This window comes from Eptesicus fuscus, chromosome 4, assembly GCF_027574615.1.
Source record: "Eptesicus fuscus isolate TK198812 chromosome 4, DD_ASM_mEF_20220401, whole genome shotgun sequence".
Lineage (NCBI taxonomy): Eukaryota > Metazoa > Chordata > Mammalia > Chiroptera > Vespertilionidae > Eptesicus > Eptesicus fuscus.
This window is the reverse complement of record NC_072476.1, coordinates 29,998,946-30,022,650: the sequence shown is the minus strand read 5'-3', so window position 1 is coordinate 30,022,650 and position 23,705 is coordinate 29,998,946. Positions and strand designations below refer to the sequence as shown.

Genomic DNA, 23,705 nt, shown 5'->3' with positions numbered 1-23,705 from the left:
TATCTTTATTTGAAATGATGTGAGTTATGGCATTGAGCAGATGCATTATCTCTGCAGGATAATATTCCTTACCCATTGCCGGAGGTGTGCTCTTCCATTTGTGGTGGTCCGCTTGTACCTAAGTCAGTGGTTCACATTTATAACTTGTGCGACTTAGCTTTGAGAAATAGTCCTTGGAATAATACCACTGTGCGAGCCTAAATCTCATAAACATCATGACTATATAGTAGGGTAAATTCAAGTTGCTGTCAAATCTTTGATGCATGCAGAGAAAACCTTACCTCACACTTGTTTGAGGTCTAGCTATCATGGGCAAGCTAGTAATGGGAAGTCTTTTGCTTTAAAAGAGGTTTCCGAATCATGCAGTTTTCTTAGGGCATTGTTTCCCAAATCTGAGTCATTCACATATGTTCATTCTGCTGTGGCCGAACCTTACCCTGTCCATTACTTGAAGTTTTTTCTTTCAATTGATTTTAAATGGATTCATTTAAAAATTAATTTTGCATCTTCCAAAGTAAAACTGTCTTTGGCATTTTAAATTTTACTTCTTTTTTATATACACTGAAAAATATACATAAATATTTCAACAAAATATTGCATATAGTTGGTTCACATTACCACATATGATACATGGACTGCAATTTGGGTCATTTCCGTTTTAGAGGTTCAGTGGTTGTTTACCTGTCATCTTCTGGTGGTATCCTTTTGTGTGAAATTCATGTTAAGACCTTGGTAAATATTTGACTCTTTCATATAATTAAAAATAATGCTATTCAAATGTTCATTTATTTATATTTTTTAATAGATTTTTATTGATTTTAGAGAGGAAGGGAGAGGGAGAGACAGATCGAAACATCAGTGATGGGAGGGAATCATTGATTGGCTGCCTCCTGCACGCCCCCTCTGGGGATGGAGCCTGCAACCCGGGCATGTACCCTTGACCGGAATCAAACTTGGGATCCTTCAGTCCGCAGACTATCCACTGAGCCAAACCAGCTAGAGATCAAGTGTTCATTTAATCATTCTGCAAGTAGCCAGCAATTTGTAGTACTGGAGAGGGACTGTACTGGGTGGCAGAGATTTAGAAGTGAGCAAGGTAGGCAAGGACCATTGGAGGGTTTTGAACAAAGGAGTGACAGGTTCTGTCTTTTACCTTGGAGAAGCAAGGCTGCTATCTTGCAAAAGTCTGAGAGGAGAGCCTAATGGCAGCAAGAAATCCAGCTTACAAGGCTGTTACAGTTGTCTAGGGCAGATAACATGGTGCTTTAGAGGAGGCCGGTGGCAGTGGACATAACGAGTTGAATTCTGAGTATGTTCTAAAGATAGAGCCAATAAGCTTTGCCGTTTGTCATTGTTTAATTAATTGTGCTTATCTTATAAATGTAACTGGACAGTTCATAGAATCTGTAGTAGAGTAGCTTAGCATTGAAGATTTTTTCAAAATACATTTTTTATTGAATTTAGAGAAAGAGGAGGGAGATGGAGGGAGAGAGAGAGAGAGAGAAACATCCATCTGGTGCCTCCTGCACACCTCCTGCTGGGGCTCAAGCCCACAACCCGGGCATGTGACCTGACTGAGAATCAACCCAAACCGGTAACTTCTCGGTGTATGGGATGACACTCAACCAGCCAAGCCACACTGGCCCATTTGAAGATTTTGTGTTATAGGAGTTATGACCTGGATTAATTTTAAATGTGTAGAGAAACTAATAACTTTGAGTAATTTTAAAGCAAATACAGTGGCTGGTTGATTTTAATTTATTTTTTGTTTACTTGGAATAATTGTCAGATTAGCTGATAAAACATTACCAATTTGATTATATTGAAAATAAGAGTATCAGAAAATGTTTTATATCCTATTAATGCACTCACCAATAAGATTGCAGTAACAAAATTTAGCTCTGAAGTCTGTTTTATTGATTAGCGTATTTGTAAATATGATGCTAAAAGAAAAACAGATTCCCGAAACCGTTTGGCTCTGTGGATAGAGCATCGGTCTGCGGACTGAAAGGTCCCAGGTTCGATTCCAGTCAAGGGCATGTACATTGGTTGCGGGCACATCCCCGGTAGGGGGCGTGCAGGAGGCAGCTGGTCGATGTTTCTCCCTCATCGATGTTTCTAGCTTTCTATCCCTCTCCCTTCCTCTCTAAAAAATCAATAAAATATATATTTTTAAAAATAATAAAATAAAATAAAAACAGATTCATTTCTAAATACAAATGTTGAATTAGGGATTGTTGCTGCCATTTTTTGAGGTGTGGAGTCACTTGTATTAGTACTGGTAGATTAACTTATATAGTCCTGAATAACAGCTTTTGCATATTAAATATTTTGCAACTTATTTTATAAGCTTTTAATTTTGATGCTATAAATAGTTTGGGCTTAATTTTGAAGCATCCTGAAAGTGTCTTTTTACATAAAAGTGGTTGTTTATAATGTTAAAACACCACTTATTTAGAAAACAGTACCATTGCTGGACCCAATTATTAGAAATAACTCTTGGAGCTTTATTTGATATTCTCTGATACAGAGAAATAATTTTGATTTTGAGGTCAATAAACACATTTTCTGCTTTCTCAACATCAATTATAGTTGTTTTTTAGCAGTAAAATGGAGAAAAAATGGAAGGTGTGGCTAAGTTCATTGCTATTATGTCTTAATTCCATGTTTCATTTGATGTGTGGCATGATATTTTATCAGCACAAATAATTAAATTCATCTCTTTGTATTTGTTCACATTTAGTAGATTGAACTTCATTACTTATCACTTTTTCATATTTTATAATCTTTACTAAAGATTATAAATATTATATTGTCTTGTTAAATACTCTCCCAGGTTTGCCTTTTTCCTGTTATGATCACTGAGGTTACTTTTGTAAATATATTTGTACTTTTAAATTCTTTCTCTTGTAAAATAGACTGAAGAAGTGTGGTATTGATACTAAAGAAAAGCACTCTTGGTCTTTCATCTTGGCCTCAATTTTAAACAGTTTAGATTATAATTGAGATTGATAACTACAATTCTTAATTACCATTCTACAGCTATATTTTTATTTTATACTCTTTCAGCTTTCATTTTATGTAATTCAATTAACAACCTGTTTAAGTGATGATCTATAGATATTTTAGATGACATTATCCTATAGGGAAAATACTTTTGTTTTAAATATCATTGCTTAATGTTTGGGCAGAAATATTAATATTGAATGTTTAAAATACTTTGATAATATTTATAGGTGAAACGTATATTTCATTTTATCTTTGGAAACTAGCATATAAATACTCTTAAGCTTCTAAAAATCTGGACAATGAAAAGAGGGTTTATTTTTCTCATCATGTTTTCAGAATTGAAGGCCAAATGTTTTATTTATTTGCTTGATTATTAATTTATTTATAAATATTTTTATTGATTTCAGAGAGGAAGGGAGAGGGAGGGAAAGAAAGATAGAAACATTAATGAGAGAGGATCATTGATCGGCTGCCTCCTGCACACCCTCTACTAGGGATCTAGCCTGCAACCTGGGCATGTGCCCTTGACTGGAACTGAACCAGGGACCCTACAGTCTGCAGGTCAGTGCTCTATCCACTGAGCCAAACCTGCTAGGGCCCAAACGTTTTATTTTTAAAATATATCTTTATTGATTTTAGAGAGGAAGGAAGAGAGAGAGAGAAACATCAATGATGAGAGAGAATCATTGATCGGCTGCCTCCTACATGTCCCCCACTGGGAATCAAGCCCACAACCCGGGCATGTGCCCTGACCAGGAATCAAACCATGACCTCCTGGTTCATAAGTTGGCACTCAACCACTGAGCCACGCCAGCTGGGCAACACATGAAAATTTTTGTAGTGTCATAAGTTGTCTATATGATGTTTTCCTGAAATTAGCATCTTTGTCTTTCCTAGCACATAGATGGGTCATAACACCTTATCTGGTACTGGTGACATTGGAACCTTTTTCTTCTATTGGTTAGAATAGTCAGTAAATAATTACAGGTTCACAGAGTATCTGTTGGCATTATAGGAAGAACCCAAAGTCAGGGCTCCAGGGCAACAATGTCGGTTACTCTGATGCAATGATAGCATTGAGATACAAGTATTTTAGGCATTAGTCAGGTTATTTCCTTGATTAGTATCTATTGCTCTCTCAGGCAACATTGTATTTTGGATTTCATGTTAGCTGTTTGATAGTTTATCAGAAAAAGTTTTGCTCATATTCTAATCTCAGGTGCACTATCTAATGATGTGACATGGTTAAGTCACATAACATTCGGAGCCTATTTCTTTACCTATAAAACGAAAATGAAACTTAAACTGATCTAAAAAGGTAGCTTGTATTTTGATGGTATCTTTTAAGTACAGATATCTTAAAATTATATTTTCAATAATTTATACATGGTGTTTGAGCAGAAATCTTAGTAGTGTGCCACTTGACATTTTCAGAGACTACACGATGGAAGTGATAACTCTTCTTATTTGAGCCAAATGTCCTTAAGTCTAACTTTAGCTATATTAAGGTATCAGAGCAGTGTTGAGTTACAGACATACCCATGATGAAATTAGTGTGAACTCTTACTACAAATGTCTTGAAAAGTCTATATTCTGTGCTTAAATATCTGATTGCTCATTTTTACATAGGTTTTGTATTGACCAAATCAATATTACTTGTTTCACAATTAATGTAGTCCTATTTCTTTAATTCTTTAAATTTTGTGTTTAAGTTGTTTGATGTATACTCAACCTCCCTTGTTTATGTATGCTTGAATTTTATATAAAGTTTAAATATTTTCCACTCAAGCTGTATTTTGTCTCCCCATATAGCTGTCTCCATTAAAAGCCTTTTTCTTGAAAGATAAATTGAATATAATTCTAGCAGCTATCTCAGAGAAGTTATGAGAGAAGGGGAATTTTATAATGTCAGTTCAAATGAAGCAAAGTAAAAAAAATGAAGACAACAGGGAAAATGAGATATATGCACTTGAGCACACCTCAAAAAAATAGGAAAACTTCAAATGTAACTGGGAAAAACATGCTGAAAATGGCAATACTAAAATAATTATTTAATGTCCCCTCATATCTTTCGATTATTGAGGATTTGATAGGTGGTGGCTGTCAATCATTTAGTCTGTTCCTCCAGTGATGACAGTTTTCTTTTTCAAGATGATGATTATTCTCCACCTACCAAGAGACCAAAGAGCAACGAGCCACCCCAGCCACCAGCCACCGAACCTGCCAACGCCGGAAAACGGAAAGTGAGAGAGTTCAACTTTGGTAAGTTCTTGGTTAAAAACAGTCTTATTTTCTTTGATTCTGAACTCTTTCTGTTAGTGATAAAAGTTATAGCATTCTTGAAAATATATTACTGTCTTGTAATCTAATCTGAGGAAATCTACAGGCAGTTTGAAGTAACTACATTGTTTAAACATAGTTTGGGTTTACCAAAGCATGAGACATTGTATCTTCTAAAGGTAGACTTTAGATCAGTATTAATGACTTAGTAATTCAATTATTTTTCTTAGTTTTAAAACCTTCTTTTAGATATATTTTAATATCTTCATTTTTCTTGTTCTGTGTAACTGCCAGCAGCTAATATAACCAAACACCAGTGGATGATGTATGTAGCCTTTTGAAGGGACTACTAGTAAATAAAATATTAGTGGTGAATTGTGCTGTGATCTCTATTCTGAATAGTTAAAACATTTAGCTTATGTACATTTTTAAGATAACATGTTAATATTTTAACTTGTCATAAAGTCTCATTCCCATACAATTTAGACAGAGTTTCCTGAATGACCTTGGAGACCTCCCCTTTTTTTGCCTCCATCTTGTAGTATTGTATTATATTGGTCTTTTCTGCTTTCCTATTTTTCAGAAATATTAGGCTAAAAAGATGTACTTGGTATGATATTTTGAAAATAAACTTTAACCCTTTGCACTCGCTTGCTTTTTTTCTCGATTCCTTTATTCTACTCGGGATTTAATTTTTTAAATACCCCAGATTTTACAAAGCACGGCAGTAGAATAAAAAACTGGAATTTCTTTTCATACAAACATTTATTTGGATTTTTTTATATTTCAAATTATTGAAAAAGAGCTGCTACTGATGCTAACCGTGTCGAGTCACACTCGACATCCGAGTGCAAAAGGTTAAAACATTCCCTATAATCTGCTATTGAACCAATTCTAAGAACTATCAGATAGGAAAAGTTATTAGGAAAGCAGTAAAATTATATAGATGAAGATCGATTATTAAAAATTAGGATATATTATGTAGAAAAACATCATTAGATATTGGATTATCTTAAGAACTCATTAGTGCCCCCAAACAGGGATTTATTATTGAGATTTAACTTTTAATTTTCAGAGAAATGGAATGCTCGAATTACTGATTTACGTAAACAAGTTGAAGAGTTGTTTGAAAGAAAATATGGTAAGTCTAAACTCCAAACTTCTTGTAATATTTTGTTTATAAGCTTTTTAACAATGGAGTTTCTGTTCCTCTAACATGAGCAAGCAAGTCCAGCTCTACTAGTGAATTGTGCCTTACTTGTTTATCTGTCCCTGGAAAGATCGTTGGATAGTATCATAATAAATGTCCAAATATCTGAATCCTTGTTTAAACTTTCAGTATGTATATTTGGGGGATTATTTATATACAGGGTAGGGCAAAAGTAGATTTACATTTGTGAGTATGTGAAAAGGTTTATTCTTGTATTATTTATTAAGTATTGTATTTTCTTTTTTTTTTTTAATATATTTTATTGATTTTCTACAGAGAGGAAGGGAGAGGGATAGAGAGCTAGAAACATCGATGAGAGAGAAACATCGACCTGCTGCCTCCTGCACACCCCCTACCGGGGATGTGCCCGCAACCAATGTACATGCCCTTGACCGGAATCGAACCTGGGACCTTTCAGTCCGCAGACCGTACGCTCTATCCACTGAGCCAAACCGGTTTCGGCAGTATTGTATTATTTTCTATACAAATAACTGTAAACCTACTTTTGCCTTACCCTGTATTTGTTGCAAAGTCCTGGTTCTTGGAAATTTAATTGAAGATTATTTTCTTAAATAATAGTCTTTCTTAATCTGTTGTGTTAAATCTCTTACTCATCTAGATGTCCTTATTTTGTCTTATCTTGATATGTAATTGAGTTTAAGATCACAAATTATTTTCCTATTCTATATAATAGTCAAAGAAACAAGCAATTGGTCATCATCTGATGGTATATATTAAATGCTCACCTAAAAATAGCAACAATTATTTTGTTTTGTTTTAATATATATACATATATTTTTTAATATATTTTATTGATATTTTTACAGAGAGGAAGGGAGAGGAATAGAGAGTTAGAAATATCAATGAGAGAGAAACATCGATCAGCTGCCTCCTGCACACTCCCTACTGGGTATGTGCCCACAACCAAGGTACATGCCCTTGACCGGAATCGAATCTGGGACCCTTGAGTCCACAGGCCAATGCTTTATCCACTGAGCCAAACTGGTTATGGCTTAAATATATTTTTATTTATTTCAGAGAGGAAGAGAGAGGGAGAGAGAGAGAGAAACATCCATGATGAGAGAGAATCATTGATTGGCTGCCTCCTGCATGCCCCAAACTGGGGATCAAGCCCACAACCCGGGCATGTGCCCTGACCAGAAATTGAACTGTGACTTCCTGGTTCATAGGTTGACACTCAACCACTGAGCAACACCGGCTGTGTGCAACAATTATTTTAAAAGATCATGTTTTGCTGGGGGATTTTTTGTTGTTGTCATTTGGAGGATTCTTTGCAGTCAGTTGTGAAATTGTATAATGTGCTGAATTTTAACTTGGCAATCTAATTTCTGTGGTACTATCCTGTACCACTGAATTTTTCAAAGAGAAGTTTTTAAATGATAAGTCACAATGGCATTATTTACTTTAATAAACTTAAAATGAAAATTTCTCTCTTTATCACAGATGATTACTTAACCGTCAATGAAGATTTAGGGTTAGAGTAAACTTAATGAATTAAATATCTTTTCCTTAATATTTTCAGTCATTTTTAAAAGTTTTTTTAGTAGTTATCCCATTTTTCAATAGTCAGAGCCTTTTGCCAGTGATTTTAATTGGTCCACTTGAAAGCAACAACGGATAACATATTCTACACAGGAAGCACCATAACATATGGGGATTGCCTTACAGGAAGCTATTTTCATTGTTATGTGACATGATTTTCAGATGTATATCAACAAAGGATGTTAAATCTCTCATTATTAATGTGTAATATGGTATACTCGAAACTGTAGTACAAATATTAATGTTTAGCAAATAGACTTTTACATGAAGTACCAGCAAAATAAAGTGGGGCTGTTGGGATGGGAATTCCTGAGGGAGGAGAGGTTGAAGGGAATCCATAGGAGTCACTTGTGCTTTGGGACATTGTTGGCAGTGTCATTAGCACCTCTGCTGTTCTTTCAACGTACTTAGAAAGCATTTTAGGTAACTGTGCTGTGTGTATTAAAATATATAGAAGTCTTTGAAAGAATAATGGAATGTGTCTGATATGTGTACGTAGTCATAGAAAATGTGGCATTGCTTGAGTTAGTGACAAAAGGCTTCCCTGTGAAATTTTTAATATTAAGTGTAAATGTGCCTGTGTTATAGATGAACAGAACTGATATTCTTTTTTTTTTTTAAATATATTTTATTGATTTTTTACAGAGAGGAAGGAAGGGGGATAGAGAGTTAGAAACATCGATGAGAGAGAAACATCAATCAGCTGCCTCCTGCACACCTCCTACTGGGGATGTGCCTGCAACCAAGGTACATGCCCTTGACCGGAATCAAACCTGGGATCCTTGAGTCCACAGGCCGACGCTCTATCCACTGAGCCAAACTGGTCAGGGCAGAACTGATATTCTTAATACCTTTTTATCATGAAAATTTCCAAACAAAAAAGAAAGTAAAGAATCAAAGACCCTCTAAATATCCATTACTCAAGATCAACAACCTTGAACATTTTACAGTATTTTCTTTCTTGTTCTTTTCTGTCCCATCTCTCTTTTTTTTAATTAAATCTTTATTGTTCAGATTATTATAGTTGTTCCTCTTTTTTCCCCCCATAGCTCCCCTCCACCCGGTTCCCACCCCACCCCATGCCCTTACCCGCCCCCCCACTGTCCTCATCCATAGGTGTATGATTTTTATCCAGTCTCTTCCCGCACCCCCCACACTCCTCCCCCCCCCCCCCCCCAGGATTGTCAGTCCACTCCCTTTCTATGCCCCTGATTCTATTATATTCACCAGTTTATTCTGTACATCAGATTTTTAATTCACTTGATTTTTAGATTCACTTGTTGATATGTATTTGTTGTTCATAATTTTTATCTTTACCTTTTTCTTCTTCTTCCTCTTCTTAAAGAATACCTTTCAGCATTTCATATAATACTGGTTTGGCGGTGATGAACTCCTTTAGCTTTTTCTTATCTGTGAAGCTCTTTATCTGACCTTCAATTCTGAATTATAGCTTTGCTGGGTAGAGTAATCTTGGTTGTAGGTTCTTGCTATTCATCACTTTGAATATTTCTTGCCACTCCTGTCTGGTCTGCATAGTTTCTGTTGAGAAATCAGAAGACAATCGTATGGGTGCTCCTTGTAGGTAATTAACTGTTTTTCTCCTGCTACTTTTAATATTCTCTCTTTGTCTTTTGCTCTTGGCATTTTAATTATGATGTGTCTTGGTATGGTCCTCTTTGGATTCCTTTTGTTTGGGGTTCTGTGCGCTTCCTGGACTTGTAAGTCTATTTCTTTCACCAGGTGGGGGAAGTTTTCTGTCATTATTTCTTCACATAGGTTTTCAGTATCTTGCTCTCTTTCTCTTCTTCTGGCACCCCCATAATTCAGATGTTGGTATGCTTGAAGTGTCCCAGAGGCTCCTTATACTATCTTCATATTTTTGGATTCTTTTTTCTTTCCCAGTTGGGTGTTTTTTGCTTCTTTGTATTTCAAATCTTTGACTTAATTCTTGTGATCCTCTAGTCTGCTGTTGGATCTCTGTATATTATTGTTTATTTCAGTCAGTGTATGCTTAATTTCTAGTAGGTCCTTTTTCATATCCTCGAGGTCTCACTAAATTTATTGGCCTTTTCTAGAAAATTTTTGAAAAACTTTATAACCGTGGTTTTGAACTCTATATCCATTAGCTTGCTTTCCTCCATTTCTTTCATCTGTGACCTGTTTCTTTGTCTCCACATTTTGGCTGCTTCCCTGGGTTAATAGAGTGGCTTTGTGTGCTAGGTGTCCTATAGGGCCCAGTGGCTCAGCCTCCCCAGTTACCTGAGGTGGACACTCTTGGTGCACCCCTTTGTGGGTTGTGTGCACAGTCTTGTTGTAGTTAAGCCTTGATTGTTGTTGGTATCACTGGGAGGAATTGACCTCCAGGCCAATTGGCTGTGAAGATCAGCTGTGTCTACAATGGGAGAACTTCTGTGGTGGAGACACCCTTATGAGGCAAGACTTGCTTTAGTGGGGCTTTGGTGCTTACTGAGTCTACCCCCCCTGAGTGTGTCCCTTATGGATCTGAGGAGTTGTAATCTGGATGGTCCTACTCTGACCCCTGGGTACACTGGCTCTTGGATCTGCAAGGGGTGCTAATTTGGCCTCTGCCTGAGGCCACCCAGCAGGAGCTATGGAGAGATCTGCAGATTCCTCTTCTTTGTTTGGGTTTTGGAGGTGCCCAGATGAGGCCCAGCTGTGAAGCAGTGCAAGCTGCTGTGGGGCCTTGGGCCTTCTTTTGGATGTTCTAGGGCTCTCTGACTCAGCTGCAGTTTGATAGGTAAGTTTAGATTTCAAAGGAACAGGCCATTCATGTGCAAAAGCTTCTGCACACAACTTGGGTGGGCGGAGTCTCAGGGCGGAGCAAACAGCAATGGCTTCCCATCAGCCCTGCCCTAAGAGGCCCCCGGGTCTCAGTGTCCCTTGGTAATCGCTGCAAGCACCTCTGAGAGAAAGCCGCCCTCGAGTTCCGCCTGAAGCCAGACAGTCCAGTTTCTCCCTGTATGAGTCTGGATCCCCAGTGTCTTGCCCAGAACTGGAGTTCAGAGCAGTCGGGAGCTTGTGTCTCCCTGCGGATTGAAAAAGACCGCCGCGTACTCAGTTGTCAGCCCTTTCCGCATGCACCTCTGTACCTCTCTGCCTTTACTTCCGCACCTCCTTTGATTCTCAGTGTGCTTTTCTCTTTCCTTCTAGTTGTAGAATTTCCACTTAGCCAGCCTTCCTGTGGTTCTGGATGATGTCCGTTTTGTCTTTTAGTTGTAGTTTTGAAGTAGTTGTGCGAAGCAGCAAGTTCAGGTGTTTACCTATGCCACCATCTTGGTTTCTCTCAGATATTGTCCCATCTCTTTTTGATGTAAGAATATTTTAAAACTCCAGTGTCCTAGTGTCATGTCATTTCACCTCTCAAAAGGATTTTGTGCTTAATCCTTGTCATTTCAAATGGGGATTTGGGTGAGAGGAAGGCATTGTCTTAATCTCAGTTCCACTATCACATTTAAAAACATTTAATACCCAGTGATATTTAAATGTCTCTTGTTCAAAAAAACTGACCCTTTGTAGTTTAATAAAATCAATGTCTACTCATTATAGTTTATTCTTTTCTTAGAGTATAGTTGACATCATTATTAGTTTCAGGTATACAACATAATGATTTGACATATCTTTCAAAGTGATCATTATCATAAGTCTAGTAACTGTCACCATAGAAAGATATTACAATATTGAGTATATTTGATTCTTAACACTCCCCATGCTTTCCACTTTTTTGCAGCTGTTGCATTATTTTCTTCTTGGATAAATAAATCTAGCAGAATTTTTAGGTAAATCTTCTGCTTCGATTTTTAAAAAGAAAATCCTTTACACTAATGTTTTTAATGTTTAAAAATACTACTTTCATTACATACTGTATGTGTTAGCTGATATCAACTGATTTGTTTTTCTGAGTTCATTTATGTTCAGATTTCAAGAGAAAGTCTGGCTAGGTCTACATTACTTCAGAATATACATTAGTTCATTGCAGATTTGGTTAAATAGAACACTGGCATCTTTGGTGTTCTTTTCTTTTTAGTTCTTTTGTACTATTTTATTGATTCAAATATAATAAATGAAAATAAAGATTAATTATAAAAGTTACAGAGCAATACATATTCAACTATTTTGTGCTTAATCCTTATTATTTAATGAGTTTTCTCTTTCTCTTTCATTCTTAAAGCTCAAGCTATAAAAGCCAAAGGTCCTGTGACGATCCCATACCCTCTTTTCCAGTCACACGTTGAAGACCTTTATGTAGAAGGACTTCCAGAAGGAATTCCTTTTAGAAGGCCATCTACTTATGGAATTCCTCGCCTTGAAAGGATATTACTTGCAAAGGAAAGAATTCGTTTTGTGATTAAGAAGTAAGACTTGCACTCTTCTTTGTTCATGATTAGTGCATTTTTTTATATTGTTGACAACTATTGACCTCTAGACTATATTTAAATTAAGTTTTAATTATTATATATATTATTTCATTTTCCACTTGTCAGTGTGTCTGTGTCAGTCATGTCAGAGTTGGCTTTCAGAACATGAACACCTACTCATATATGATTGCATACAAATGTAATTTTCTTTTCCAATTTTCGGCTAAGTGTGCTAAAGAAAGTAGTAAAGTATTTATCTCTTGTTTTTTATCTCTCTCTCTCTTCCCCGGCCCCCCCCCCCCCCCCACCCCCCAGAAAAAATTAATAAACATCCTCAGGTGAGAATTGAAAAAAAATTAGTGCAGCTATTGAATTGGAAGTGTAAATGCTTCTGTTTAAAAATGGCAGCCAGATCACCCATTTTTGTATTTTCTACTCTCTTATATTCTATGAAGAGTACAATAAAAGTTTCAAAACTAAGAGGGCATTTATCAACATATTTTTGCAATGGAAATTTCCTATTATACCCATGAAACGAGTACTAGATATATTTGTAAAGGAGAACAATTGGAGAATAGTCTAGGAAATGATAAAATGTAATTGCTAAACAAAAATTTTCAGTGACAGGGCTAGAAGGTTTGTAGTCCTCATCAAGTAACAACTGACTTAAAGTGGAAAGAGAAGTATAAAAAATGAGTCGCCTCATAAAATTTCAGTGCTCTAACTCAGAATAGGGGAAAAATTCATTTGGTTCTAGGGAGTAAAACCAGGTCATCCACAGGGAGGAACTTGTTGCGAACAGATTTTTCCCCCCAATAAATTGTGGTTTAAAGATTTAGTAGTCTCACCCTAGCCAGTGTCAGCCTGCAGACGGAAGGGTCCCAGGTTCAATTCCGGTCAAGGGCACATGACTGGGTTACGGGCTTGGTCCAACGTGCAGGAAGCAGCCAGTCAATGATTCCCTCTCATCATTGATGTTTCTATCTCTCTCTTCCTCTCCCTTCCTCTCTGAAATCAATACAAATATATTTTTTAAAAAAGATTTAGTAGTTTCTTATGAAATTGAATGGTAAACATAATGGCTTGTTCTAAAATCCTGACACAAGCCAAGAGCCATAAACAACAATCACCCTCCCCCTACATATTGATGTATTAATAAGTTTATTCTTTTAAGAACTCTTTTGTATTGTCATTTTATTAAATTGTTTTTTAACTTATTTGAAGTTTATTTTTAATAACAAAATAAATGTATAACTTATTTTAACAGGTTTTGCTTATGTTTGCTAATCTTAAAGCATATAAAAACCCTGTTTGGATGTTTATGCAAGCTTATCACAAGTTACTTTATGCTTTGCACATCCTGTTTCAAGGCCTTTCAGTAGACTCATTTATGGGAAACCATCTTCCACATTTGGAAAGGACGTTGTAAAGCCTTTCCCCAAAGGATAATGTGGTTAGTCTTGATAAGCAAAAACTGTTTTGTTTATTTAGAAGGGTAATTCTATAGAATTTAGCAAATGTTTTATTTCACAGCTCACTAATGATCAAATATTGTGTATATCATTGACCTAATCCTGTATTAGATTCTGTCATTTCTGGAATTATTGTTAATGTAGACATGGTTATGCTTATCTTTGTTGCCTCTCACCGCGCCACCCCTCCCCCCCACACACACACACACTCCCAATTACTTTAGGCCAGTGGTTGGTAAACTCATTAGTCAACAGAGCCAAATATCAACAGTACAATGATTAAAATCTCTTTTGAGAGCCAAATTTTTTAAACGTAAACTTCTTCTAACGCCACTTCTTCAAAATAGACTCGCCCAGGCTGTGGTATTTTGTGGAAGAGCCACACTCAAGGGGCCAAAGAGCTACATGTGGCTTTCGAGCCGCAGTTTGCCAACCACGGCTTTAGGCCATTACAATAAAATAGAGTGATACGGAATTTAGATTGTGAAAATTATGGATATTATGTTTTATGGCCCATTTGTGTACTAGGAAAAAATTTAAAAGCAAAAGCAAGTGTATTGTCCTACAAATATGAGTATTAAAATATATTTAGGATTTTTATCATTAATTTATTGATATGTTGAAGTAAGGTACTAGTAGTCTTGAATGAAATGTAAAATGAAAGATACTCATTTAAAATGTTTGTGGTTTGCTTTCTTTGGTGTTATGCTTTTATAAAATGCCTTTGGGTTGCAAAGTTAACTCTTTCTGTCAGGACGCAGGCTCTATAAAGCATCTTATTAAATACCTAGTAATGTGTAATTATCATTGAGTTTTATTACTCTGAGGAAATCTCAAGAAATTAGAATTTAATTTTACTCAGGAGTCCAGATTGTCTTTTTCTTTAGAAAATGGTCTTGATGACTGAATATTAAATAAGTACTAGTAGTTACTACTTTGATCAATATTACCTTGTGAATATTTCGTACTATTTCTTACCTTGCAGACATGAACTTCTGAATTCAACACGTGAGGACTTACAGCTTGATAAACCAGCTTCAGGAGGTAGGTCTCCAGTCATATCAGAACCTTATGTATAAGAAATATACAATGTGCTCTAGCTGGTTTGGTTCAGTTGGTAGAGCAGCAGCTTGCAGACTGAGGGGTCTGGGTCTTACCTTCAGTTCCGCTCAGGGGCACATGCACAGGTTGCGAGCTCAATACCCAGTAGGGGGCGTGCAGGAGACAGCCAATCAATGATTCTCTCTCATCATTGATGTTTCTATTGCTCTCTCCCCTTTCCTCTCTGAAATCAATAAAGATGTGTGTGTGTGTGTGTGTGTGTGTGTGTATATATATATACATATATATATATATATATATATATATATATATATATATATATATATATATAAAAGCCTAAGCGACTGTCAGACCATCCGACCAGTAGCTATGACACGCAGTGACCACCAGAGGGCAGACACTCAACCCTGGAGCTGCCGAGCAACAGCAACTTTGCAGAGTGCCCTCTCGCACTCCGGGTCCCCTTAGGGGATGTCAGACGGCCGGTTTGAGCCCGATCCCCTCAGGCAAGGCCGAGGTACCCACCTGCCAGAGGGACCCCGCTCACTCCGCAGACGCCCTGTGAGCCCTGGCGCCACCCCAGGTGCGGCTGCCGGGTTGGGACCACGGGAGGTTGGCTCCAGGACGTGTCCTGCCCATCTTGCCCAGTCCCGCCCCACCAGCCACCTTCTAATTAATTTATTTTCAGTGTGCACAAATCCACACACCGGGCCGCTAGTCTATATATATGAAAGGCTAAGTGACCGACCCGGCCAGCTGGTACATATGACATGCACTGGCAATTTAAAAATAAACATTGACTTGCGCATGTGTGATACATATAAAGCTCTCGCTGGCACCAATCGCATGCGTGTTTCGATCTGTCATTGTCAATCGTGAATTTGGTTGTTTTTGTTGACATTCTGAAGCTGAAAGAAAGTGGCATTGTCCACAGAGTACCGTATTTTCCAGCGTATAAGATGACTTTTTAACCCAGGAAAATCTCAAAAGTCGGGGATCTTATATCCCGGAAAATACGGTATTTGGGTTTTAAGCAATCTGATATATATTGTCAGAAATTTTTCTAACCTACCGTATTTTCTGGCATATAAGACCCCCGACTTTTGAGAAGGTTTTCCTGGGTTAAAAAGTCGTCTTATACGCCGGAAAATACGGTATATCTGAAGACCAACTATTGGCACAACGTACCTCTGAAGCTGAAAGAAGCCATTGCCATCAACAGAATATGTGTGAAGAACAGTCATCTACAAATACTACCAATACTGGTGGGAACTGCCTTCATAACGAAAATGAAGTAAATGAGGATGCAGTTATCGAACATAGTGGAATGACTGTTACATGTCAATTTTGCCTATCTCTAAATTTCTCTGATGAAAAACCATCTGATGGAAAATTTACTTGATGTTATTATTGTTTATTTATTAATCAATTTATATATTATTTTCATATACATTTTACTAATTTTCTTTCATCTTTGACACTTCTATTACAGAGAAAGGGTGAATAACGATATTAAAGTATTCTAATTAATTTCATTTCAATGTGCAGGAATCCGTGCACCGGGCCACTAGTATGTTAATTAAAAAAAAGAAATATACAATGTCAAAATATTTCCAGTGCTCTCTAGAACAATAAACTCATTTTCTTCATAGCAACCCATTATAAATAAGTACAAATCAGCATCATATTTTTGGGTAGACTAAAAGAAGCATGTCCTACTTTTCAGATGCAAACATTATCTGGGATAAAGTATTGAACAAATTTTTTTTTTAAATATTAGTTTCTTCCATTCCCTGGAGTTATACATTCTTTTTTTTTTTTTTTTCAATATATCTCTTTATTGATTTCAGAAAGGAAGAGAGAGATAGAAACATCAGTGATGAGAGAATCATTGATCGGCTGCCTCCTATATGCCCCCTACTGGGAATCAAGCCGGCAACCCAGGCATGTGCCCCCAGCCAGAATCGAACCTGGGACCCTTCAGTCCACAGGCTGACGCTCTATCCACTGAGCCAAACCGGCAAGGGCTTTTGAACAACTTATTACCCAAGTATACATTAGCCAATTAAATAATCATTCATCATTATACCCAGGACATAACAAGATATACTTCTTAAAGCATATAGATAGCAGTATTATCACTTGTTTGTTAGATGTGTTTTGAAGGAAATAGAATTGTGATTTGTTCTCTTGCTTGCTTTTGCAAGAGAGTAGAGTGGGGTGGATATATAAAATAGAATTTGAGCCCTGGCCGGATAGTTCAGTTGGTTAGAGCAGCATCCAGATACGCCAAGGTTTGATCCCTAGTCAAGGCACATACAAGAATCAACCAATGAATGTATAAATAAGTGGAACAACAAATCAATCAATGGCTATGTCTCTCCTCTCTTTCTCTCCTTCCTTCTTCCCTCCCTCGCTCTCACTCAGATCAATAAATAAAAATTTAAGTCCAGCCAGTGTGGTTCAGTGGTTGAACTTCAACCTGTGAACCAAGAGATCACCAGTTTGATTCCTATTCAGGGCACATGCCCAGGTTGCTGGCTCAATCCCCAGTAGGGACTGTAAAGGGGGCAGCCAGTCAATGATATTTCTCATATGTATTTCTATCTCTTTATCCCTCTCCCTTCCTCTCTCTCTCTCCCTTCCTCTCTCTCTAAAAAGCACATGTTTTTATTGATTTCAGAGAGGAGAGAGAGAGAAACATCAATGATGAGAGAGAATCATAAATCGGCTGTCTCCTGCACGCCCGCCGGGGATCGAGCCCGCAACCCAGGCATGTGCTCTGCTTGGGAATTGAACCATGATCTCCTGGTTCATAGGTCGATGGTCAACCACTGAGCCATGCTGGCCAGGCAATAAAAACATATTTTTTTAAAGTTTTTTTAAAATACAATTTGCATCACTTAGAGTTTGTGTAGTGGAATGATTGCTAGTAATCTAAATGTCTAAATTTATCATTGCTAAAATCTGCTAGCTGTTTCTGAATTGTACTATTTTCTACCTTTAATTATGAAGCTATTACCTATGTAAAATTATCTTAAATTATAAATTTCCATTTTGTCATTTGTTTTATTTGTTCTTACTCTTTTTATTCAGTGTTAGCACTGTTTTAATAAACACATTCTGAAATCATAGGAATAATTTTAGTCAGAATAGCAAAATGATATTGCCTATTTCATAATTATATTAGTGCCATCAAATTGAGGAAATACTTTTTATTCTTACAGTAAAGGAAGAGTGGTATGCCAGAATCACTAAATTACGAAAGATGGTAGATCAGCTTTTCTGCAAAAAATTTGGTAAGTCTAATTTTTCCCCAACTAAAGTATATTATAGAATAATTTTCCCAAATTTTGCTTTAACAAAGTAAATACAATAAATATGACTCACTTCTAGTTTTTCTTTATTGTTTTCAAGTATATATTTATTATGAAACGTTCTAAACCTGTACCAAAGGGGAGAGAATAGTGTAACAAACTCCCAGATACTCTTTATTGTGTCATAGTTTTCTTTTTTTATTTCTTTCGAAAGATACAAAAAAGTTTTTTATAACAAGATCTTAGTGTTTTTAAGATGGTCGTAGAATCAGGAAACATTAAGTCCACCACAAGTTACCCTTGATCAGGGGCGCTTTATACTTGCAATTGCTGCTCTAAGTCTATTTTGTGGCTGGTGTATTGTTTCCAGAGTATACTTGGCTTTTTAAAACATTGACATGTACATTGCTTTGGATTGCACCAAAATATGATTGCAGCAGGAACTTAGTCTCCTGAATTGTTTTTCTTTTGTAAAGCTGAAGCCTTGGGGAGCACTGAAGCCAAGGCTGTACCTTACCAGAAATTTGAGGCACATCCTAATGATCTCTATGTGGAAGGACTACCAGAAAACATTCCTTTTAGAAGTCCCTCATGGTATGGAATCCCAAGGCTTGAAAAAATTATTCAAGTGGGCAATCGAATTAAATTTGTTATTAAAAGGTAAGATTATAATCTACAGAAACAAATTTAATGTTGTCTTAAAGATTAATTTCATGAAAATGGACGACCTTTTGTTCACTTCTCAGTTTGACTTATTCTAGTATTCAGAATTAAGGTGTTACATTTAGATTCATTTATGGAGCAAATGTTTATTTAGTGCCAGGCACCAGATGTACAAAATTGGGTATGACAGTTCAGAAGACTTTACTACAGAGATAAATGTAATAAAGTATTACTAAGCACTTTGGGGTAGAAGACTAGGGGTAGCATGTAGATTGGTCAGTTGTACCTAGAGATTGGAGAAAAGGTGTTTCAAATAAAGGAAATAATGTAAGTGGGGGCAGGAGGTATCAAATGTACTTTAATTTTACCTAACTGCACCATTCTGTGCAGAGTGGTTTGAGATGCCTTGTGCGTACCGCGTGATAGATTGAGGCAGCCAGGTGGAGGAAAGGCCTTATGTCTTATATAATCAGTGGAGTAATTAAACAATTTTAAAGCTGATTCCCCTTAAAGTAATTTGGATTTGCATTTTAGAAATGCTGTTTTGGCTTGGGTTTGAAGGATAGCAGAATGGGTAATTTGGGAGCAGGGAGTGTAAAAAGAAATCCTGTTTTTAATGCAGAAGTATTGTAGTGGGTGTAGACTCTATTACTTATTACTGTTTGGGGGTTGTGCATTTGTGTATGTTTGTTGGGACTAATTGTATAAGGGAGAGGCAACTTTAGGGTGACATAGCAAGATATTTCTAGGTATATTGTGATATAGTTCATTTAAAAAAAGAAGGTTGAACTGGTTCGGGGGAAAGGTTTTGCACATTTAATCTTAAAATGCATTTGAGGACATACAGGTAGTTCCATCTGAATCTGTTAAAATTGCTATTTTTCAAAATAATCTGGAGTCAACAGAATGGTACTTTTCATTGCACAAGAAGGCAGAATGAACCATATTGAAAATCAGTGGCCCTGCACATATGTGTGGAGAAGGCCTTTAAGGCATTCCTAAATGCTCTGTTACTAATGTCAACTTATTTTTACAGACCAGAACTTCTGACTCACAGTACTACTGAAGTTACTCAGCCAAGAACGAATACACCAGGTAAAATAATTGTGAATTCCTTTTTTAAAATCTTATGAAGCCTGGCCAGATAGCTCAGTTGGTTAAAGCATTGTCTTGATACATCAAGGCTGCAGGTTTGATCCCTGATCAGGGACATACAAGAAGCAACCAATGAATGCATGAATAAAGTGGAACAATAAATTGATCTCTCTCCCTCTCTTTCCCTTTGTGTCTTTCTCTCAAAATCAATAAATAAATAAAGGGAAAAAAGCTTATTAGATAAATTGTTTTTAAGCTTTTAAAAAATCGTTTAAAGCAATGGAATTCCTCTTCTTTCTCCAAAAATATATTTTGAGGAATTTGTTGGGTTAATTTGCGTACTCACTCCTGATTGGCTAGTGGGCGTAGCGGCGTGATGGTCAATTTGCATGTTTCTGTTTTATTAGTGTAGATTATTGAGGGAGAGGGAGAAGAAGGGAAAGGGATAGAGAGATAGAAACATTGATGAGAGAGAAACATTGATCAGCCACCCCCACCAGGGACTGACCCCAAAATATGGGCACATGCCCCATCCGGGAATCAAACCAGCTACTTCTTAAGTCAGGGATTGACACTTAACCACTGTGTCACACTGGCTGGGCTGAACATGAACAAGTTCTTTATTTACAATGTGAACTTAAATTTGAACCCTGTCTCAGTTCTTCTGATATTTGACAAGTGCAGGAAATCATTCTTTTTGTTGTTGTTGTTGTTGTTAATCCTCACCTGAGGATATTTTTCCATTGAATTTTAGAGAATGTGGAACGGAGGGGTAAAGACAAAGAGACACATCAATATGAGAGAGACATATCGATTAGTTGCAACCCACATACATGCCCTTGACCAGAATCAAACCTGGAACCCTTCAGTCTGTGGCCAACACTATCCACTGAGCCAACTGGCTAGGCCAGGAAATCATTATTTCCTTAAGATCAAATGTTTTTGATCTTAAATAAAATTGAATTAAGAGCATCCCTGGATTATACACCTAAAACTAATACAATATTATATGTCAATCACATCTCAATTTTTTTAAAAAGAGCATCACTGGAAAGAACAGCATTCAATCTAATTTTGTGTCAGTACCAATAAGGAGCATTGTTAATTAGCTTTATTTTTGCTTTGTAGTCAAAGAAGATTGGAATGTCAGAATTACCAAGCTACGGAAGCAAGTGGAAGAGATTTTTAATTTGAAATTTGGTAAGTAAAACTCAGTGATTATTTCTTAATTAAAAAACAAATGAAAGGCAGTGTTCTGAATGAATTATATCAGTTCATGACCTAAAGAAGGACAGTCCCAAATGGGTTTTGGTTTATTTCTGCTACTAAATTCACTATTCAAACTGAACAATTTATTTTTCTTGGATTCAGTTTTCTCATATGTCAAAATGGGAGAGCAAGGGAGGAGTTGGGCTAAATCTCAGTTCCTCTGCTGTACTTCTAATCTGGCTAACACCGAATGGCCAATAGGTTTCACCATATGTTTCAACGTAGATTTGTTGACAGCCGTTTCCTGGAGCGATGTATTGATAAGGATTCTGAGGAGGCTCAGCAAGAGTGTTTCAGTTGATTGGGTGTGTCTGTCATGGAGAAGGAAGTAAGGAGTGGGAGAGAGAGCAGTATTCCTTGGGTGGTCCCATTCGTCATTTTAATACCTGGTATTGACGTTTGTGTCCTATATTAGGAATCTTAATTACTCGGCCTCTGATCTCTGACTTGAGTTATGCTTAGATACATCATATGCAACTTGTTTTTTAAACAGCAGTCTTGCCTCTAGGTGACATACAAAGGCTGGGAACGTGCTATAGTTCATTCTGCCCAGAGCACAGAGATAATTTTGACTAGTCCCTTTGATTTGAAGTGTTAAAATGTTCATCTTAAAAGTACTTATTTTTTAGGTTTGTTCTTCAGTTTTGCACAATATACTAAGCCTTCCTATTGAATGGATATTAATAGATTGTAGGGAACTTTTGCATAACATATTTGAGAATGTCCATATGTTTACTGGATTAATTGTGATTATTTTGCAATATGTACAAATACTGTATTGTTATATTATACACTGGAAACTAATATGATGTTATATGTCAGTTACACCTCTTAAAAAGATAAAACATAAAAAGAGAATGCAGTCAGACAAAAATAAAAGACTGTAAAATTTTACCTGCCATATGTTTGTTTGTTTGTTTATTTGTTTTCCCAATTTCAGCTCAAGCTCTTGGACTCACAGAGGCAGTAAAAGTACCATACCCTGTGTTTGAATCAAATCCTGAGTTCCTTTATGTAGAAGGCTTGCCAGAAGGAATTCCCTTCCGAAGCCCTACCTGGTTTGGAATTCCACGACTTGAAAGGATTGTTCGTGGCAGTAATAAAATCAAGTTTGTTGTTAAAAAGTAAGTTCTATTTGCCAATGTAGTCATTTCTGGAATTATGATAAAGTTATTATTTCTATTTAAATTATTTTCTAGCTACATGTGACAGCTAAGCCTTTGATATCCATGATGGAAAAGTATAGCTCTGAGCTACAGTTCTGGCATTGTCCATTGCCTTTGCAACTTTTTTTTAACTTATACTTGATTTTTCTTCATTAGTACAAAAAGAATTATAACACCTGCCTCACAATGGTGATATTCAAGTTGGTTAGAGACAACTCTCTCTTAATATGGCTGAATATTTTCATGGAGGATGAAAATATTCCTGGTTAAACTTAGGGACAACTGAATCTCAATGATTAAGTTTCTTATTGTCTCCATAATTTTAATAGCTGCAGAAACTAGTGTTAATTTTCATGAAAGAAGCTATTTATTTTTCCTAAAATCATTTAGGCGATAGTTGTGGGAAGGAAAAGTGAGTTTTTTTAGGTTCAGTAAGGTAGACATTGTTGCATTACAGAATGATCCTGTGATCACCTTTATTAAAAATATTGGTCATGATCATTTTTACTTGCTATGAAGACCAATAATATACTGGTTATTGTAATGCTTCTTTGTTTTTTCTCTAGACCTGAACTAGTTATTTCCTACTTGCCTCCTGGAATGGCTAGTAAAATAAACACTAAAGGTAAGAAATTATATATACTCTTTATTATACTTCAGTGCATTAAAACATTGTTTTTCAACATTACCTAAATCATACTGAATCATTGACCAATATTTTTAAGGTATTTTATTTAATGGACCTTTTGTTTTTTCAAACATTCATTTAAAATTTCATGTTTGCAATCCTCCGTTCATGTTTCCACAGCTTTGTTGAGACTCATGTGGAGGATAACACTACCAGTTTAATTCTTCAGGTTTCTTTGAAAAGAGCCAAACTGTATGAATTTTAATACTCCGCTCTTATAAAGCATCCCCTTCTGTTTTTCTTACAATATGCAAAAATAATTATGTGCTTACTTGACAGCCTTGCAGTCCCCAAAAAGACCACGAAGCCCTGGGAGTAATTCAAAAGTTCCTGAAATTGAGGTCACTGTGGAAGGTGAGCCACTCTGTGGCATGATTCTGTTGATTTTCCACTCCACTAGTTATGTTAGTTGATTCTTCAGATTACTACGTATATTTTTATACAAATGAGTTTTTATAATACTGGTTTTAGATGTGAATATACTACCTGATTAAAGCTAAATTTCTGAATGTTTCTAATTGAAATTTTCAAAATG

At 36.4% G+C, this 23,705-nt stretch overlaps 1 protein-coding gene across 7 annotated transcripts in view; it reads left to right on the top strand.

Moving 5' to 3' along the window:
• GTF2I (general transcription factor IIi) overlaps nucleotides 1-23,705 on the top strand; it is a 130,580-nt gene that overhangs the window by 87,052 nt on the left and 19,823 nt on the right. For all 7 annotated transcript variants that reach the window (XM_054714834.1, XM_054714831.1, XM_054714833.1 and 4 more), the window contains 11 exons: nucleotides 5,161-5,271; nucleotides 6,365-6,430; nucleotides 12,252-12,435; nucleotides 14,896-14,954; nucleotides 18,200-18,271; nucleotides 18,766-18,949; nucleotides 19,989-20,047; nucleotides 21,176-21,247; nucleotides 22,257-22,440; nucleotides 23,049-23,107; nucleotides 23,450-23,524. In XM_054714834.1, coding sequence (XP_054570809.1) covers nucleotides 5,161-5,271; nucleotides 6,365-6,430; nucleotides 12,252-12,435; nucleotides 14,896-14,954; nucleotides 18,200-18,271; nucleotides 18,766-18,949; nucleotides 19,989-20,047; nucleotides 21,176-21,247; nucleotides 22,257-22,440; nucleotides 23,049-23,107; nucleotides 23,450-23,524 — 1,125 coding nt within the window. The remainder of the gene's footprint in view (nucleotides 1-5,160; nucleotides 5,272-6,364; nucleotides 6,431-12,251; nucleotides 12,436-14,895; nucleotides 14,955-18,199; nucleotides 18,272-18,765; nucleotides 18,950-19,988; nucleotides 20,048-21,175; nucleotides 21,248-22,256; nucleotides 22,441-23,048; nucleotides 23,108-23,449; nucleotides 23,525-23,705) is intronic.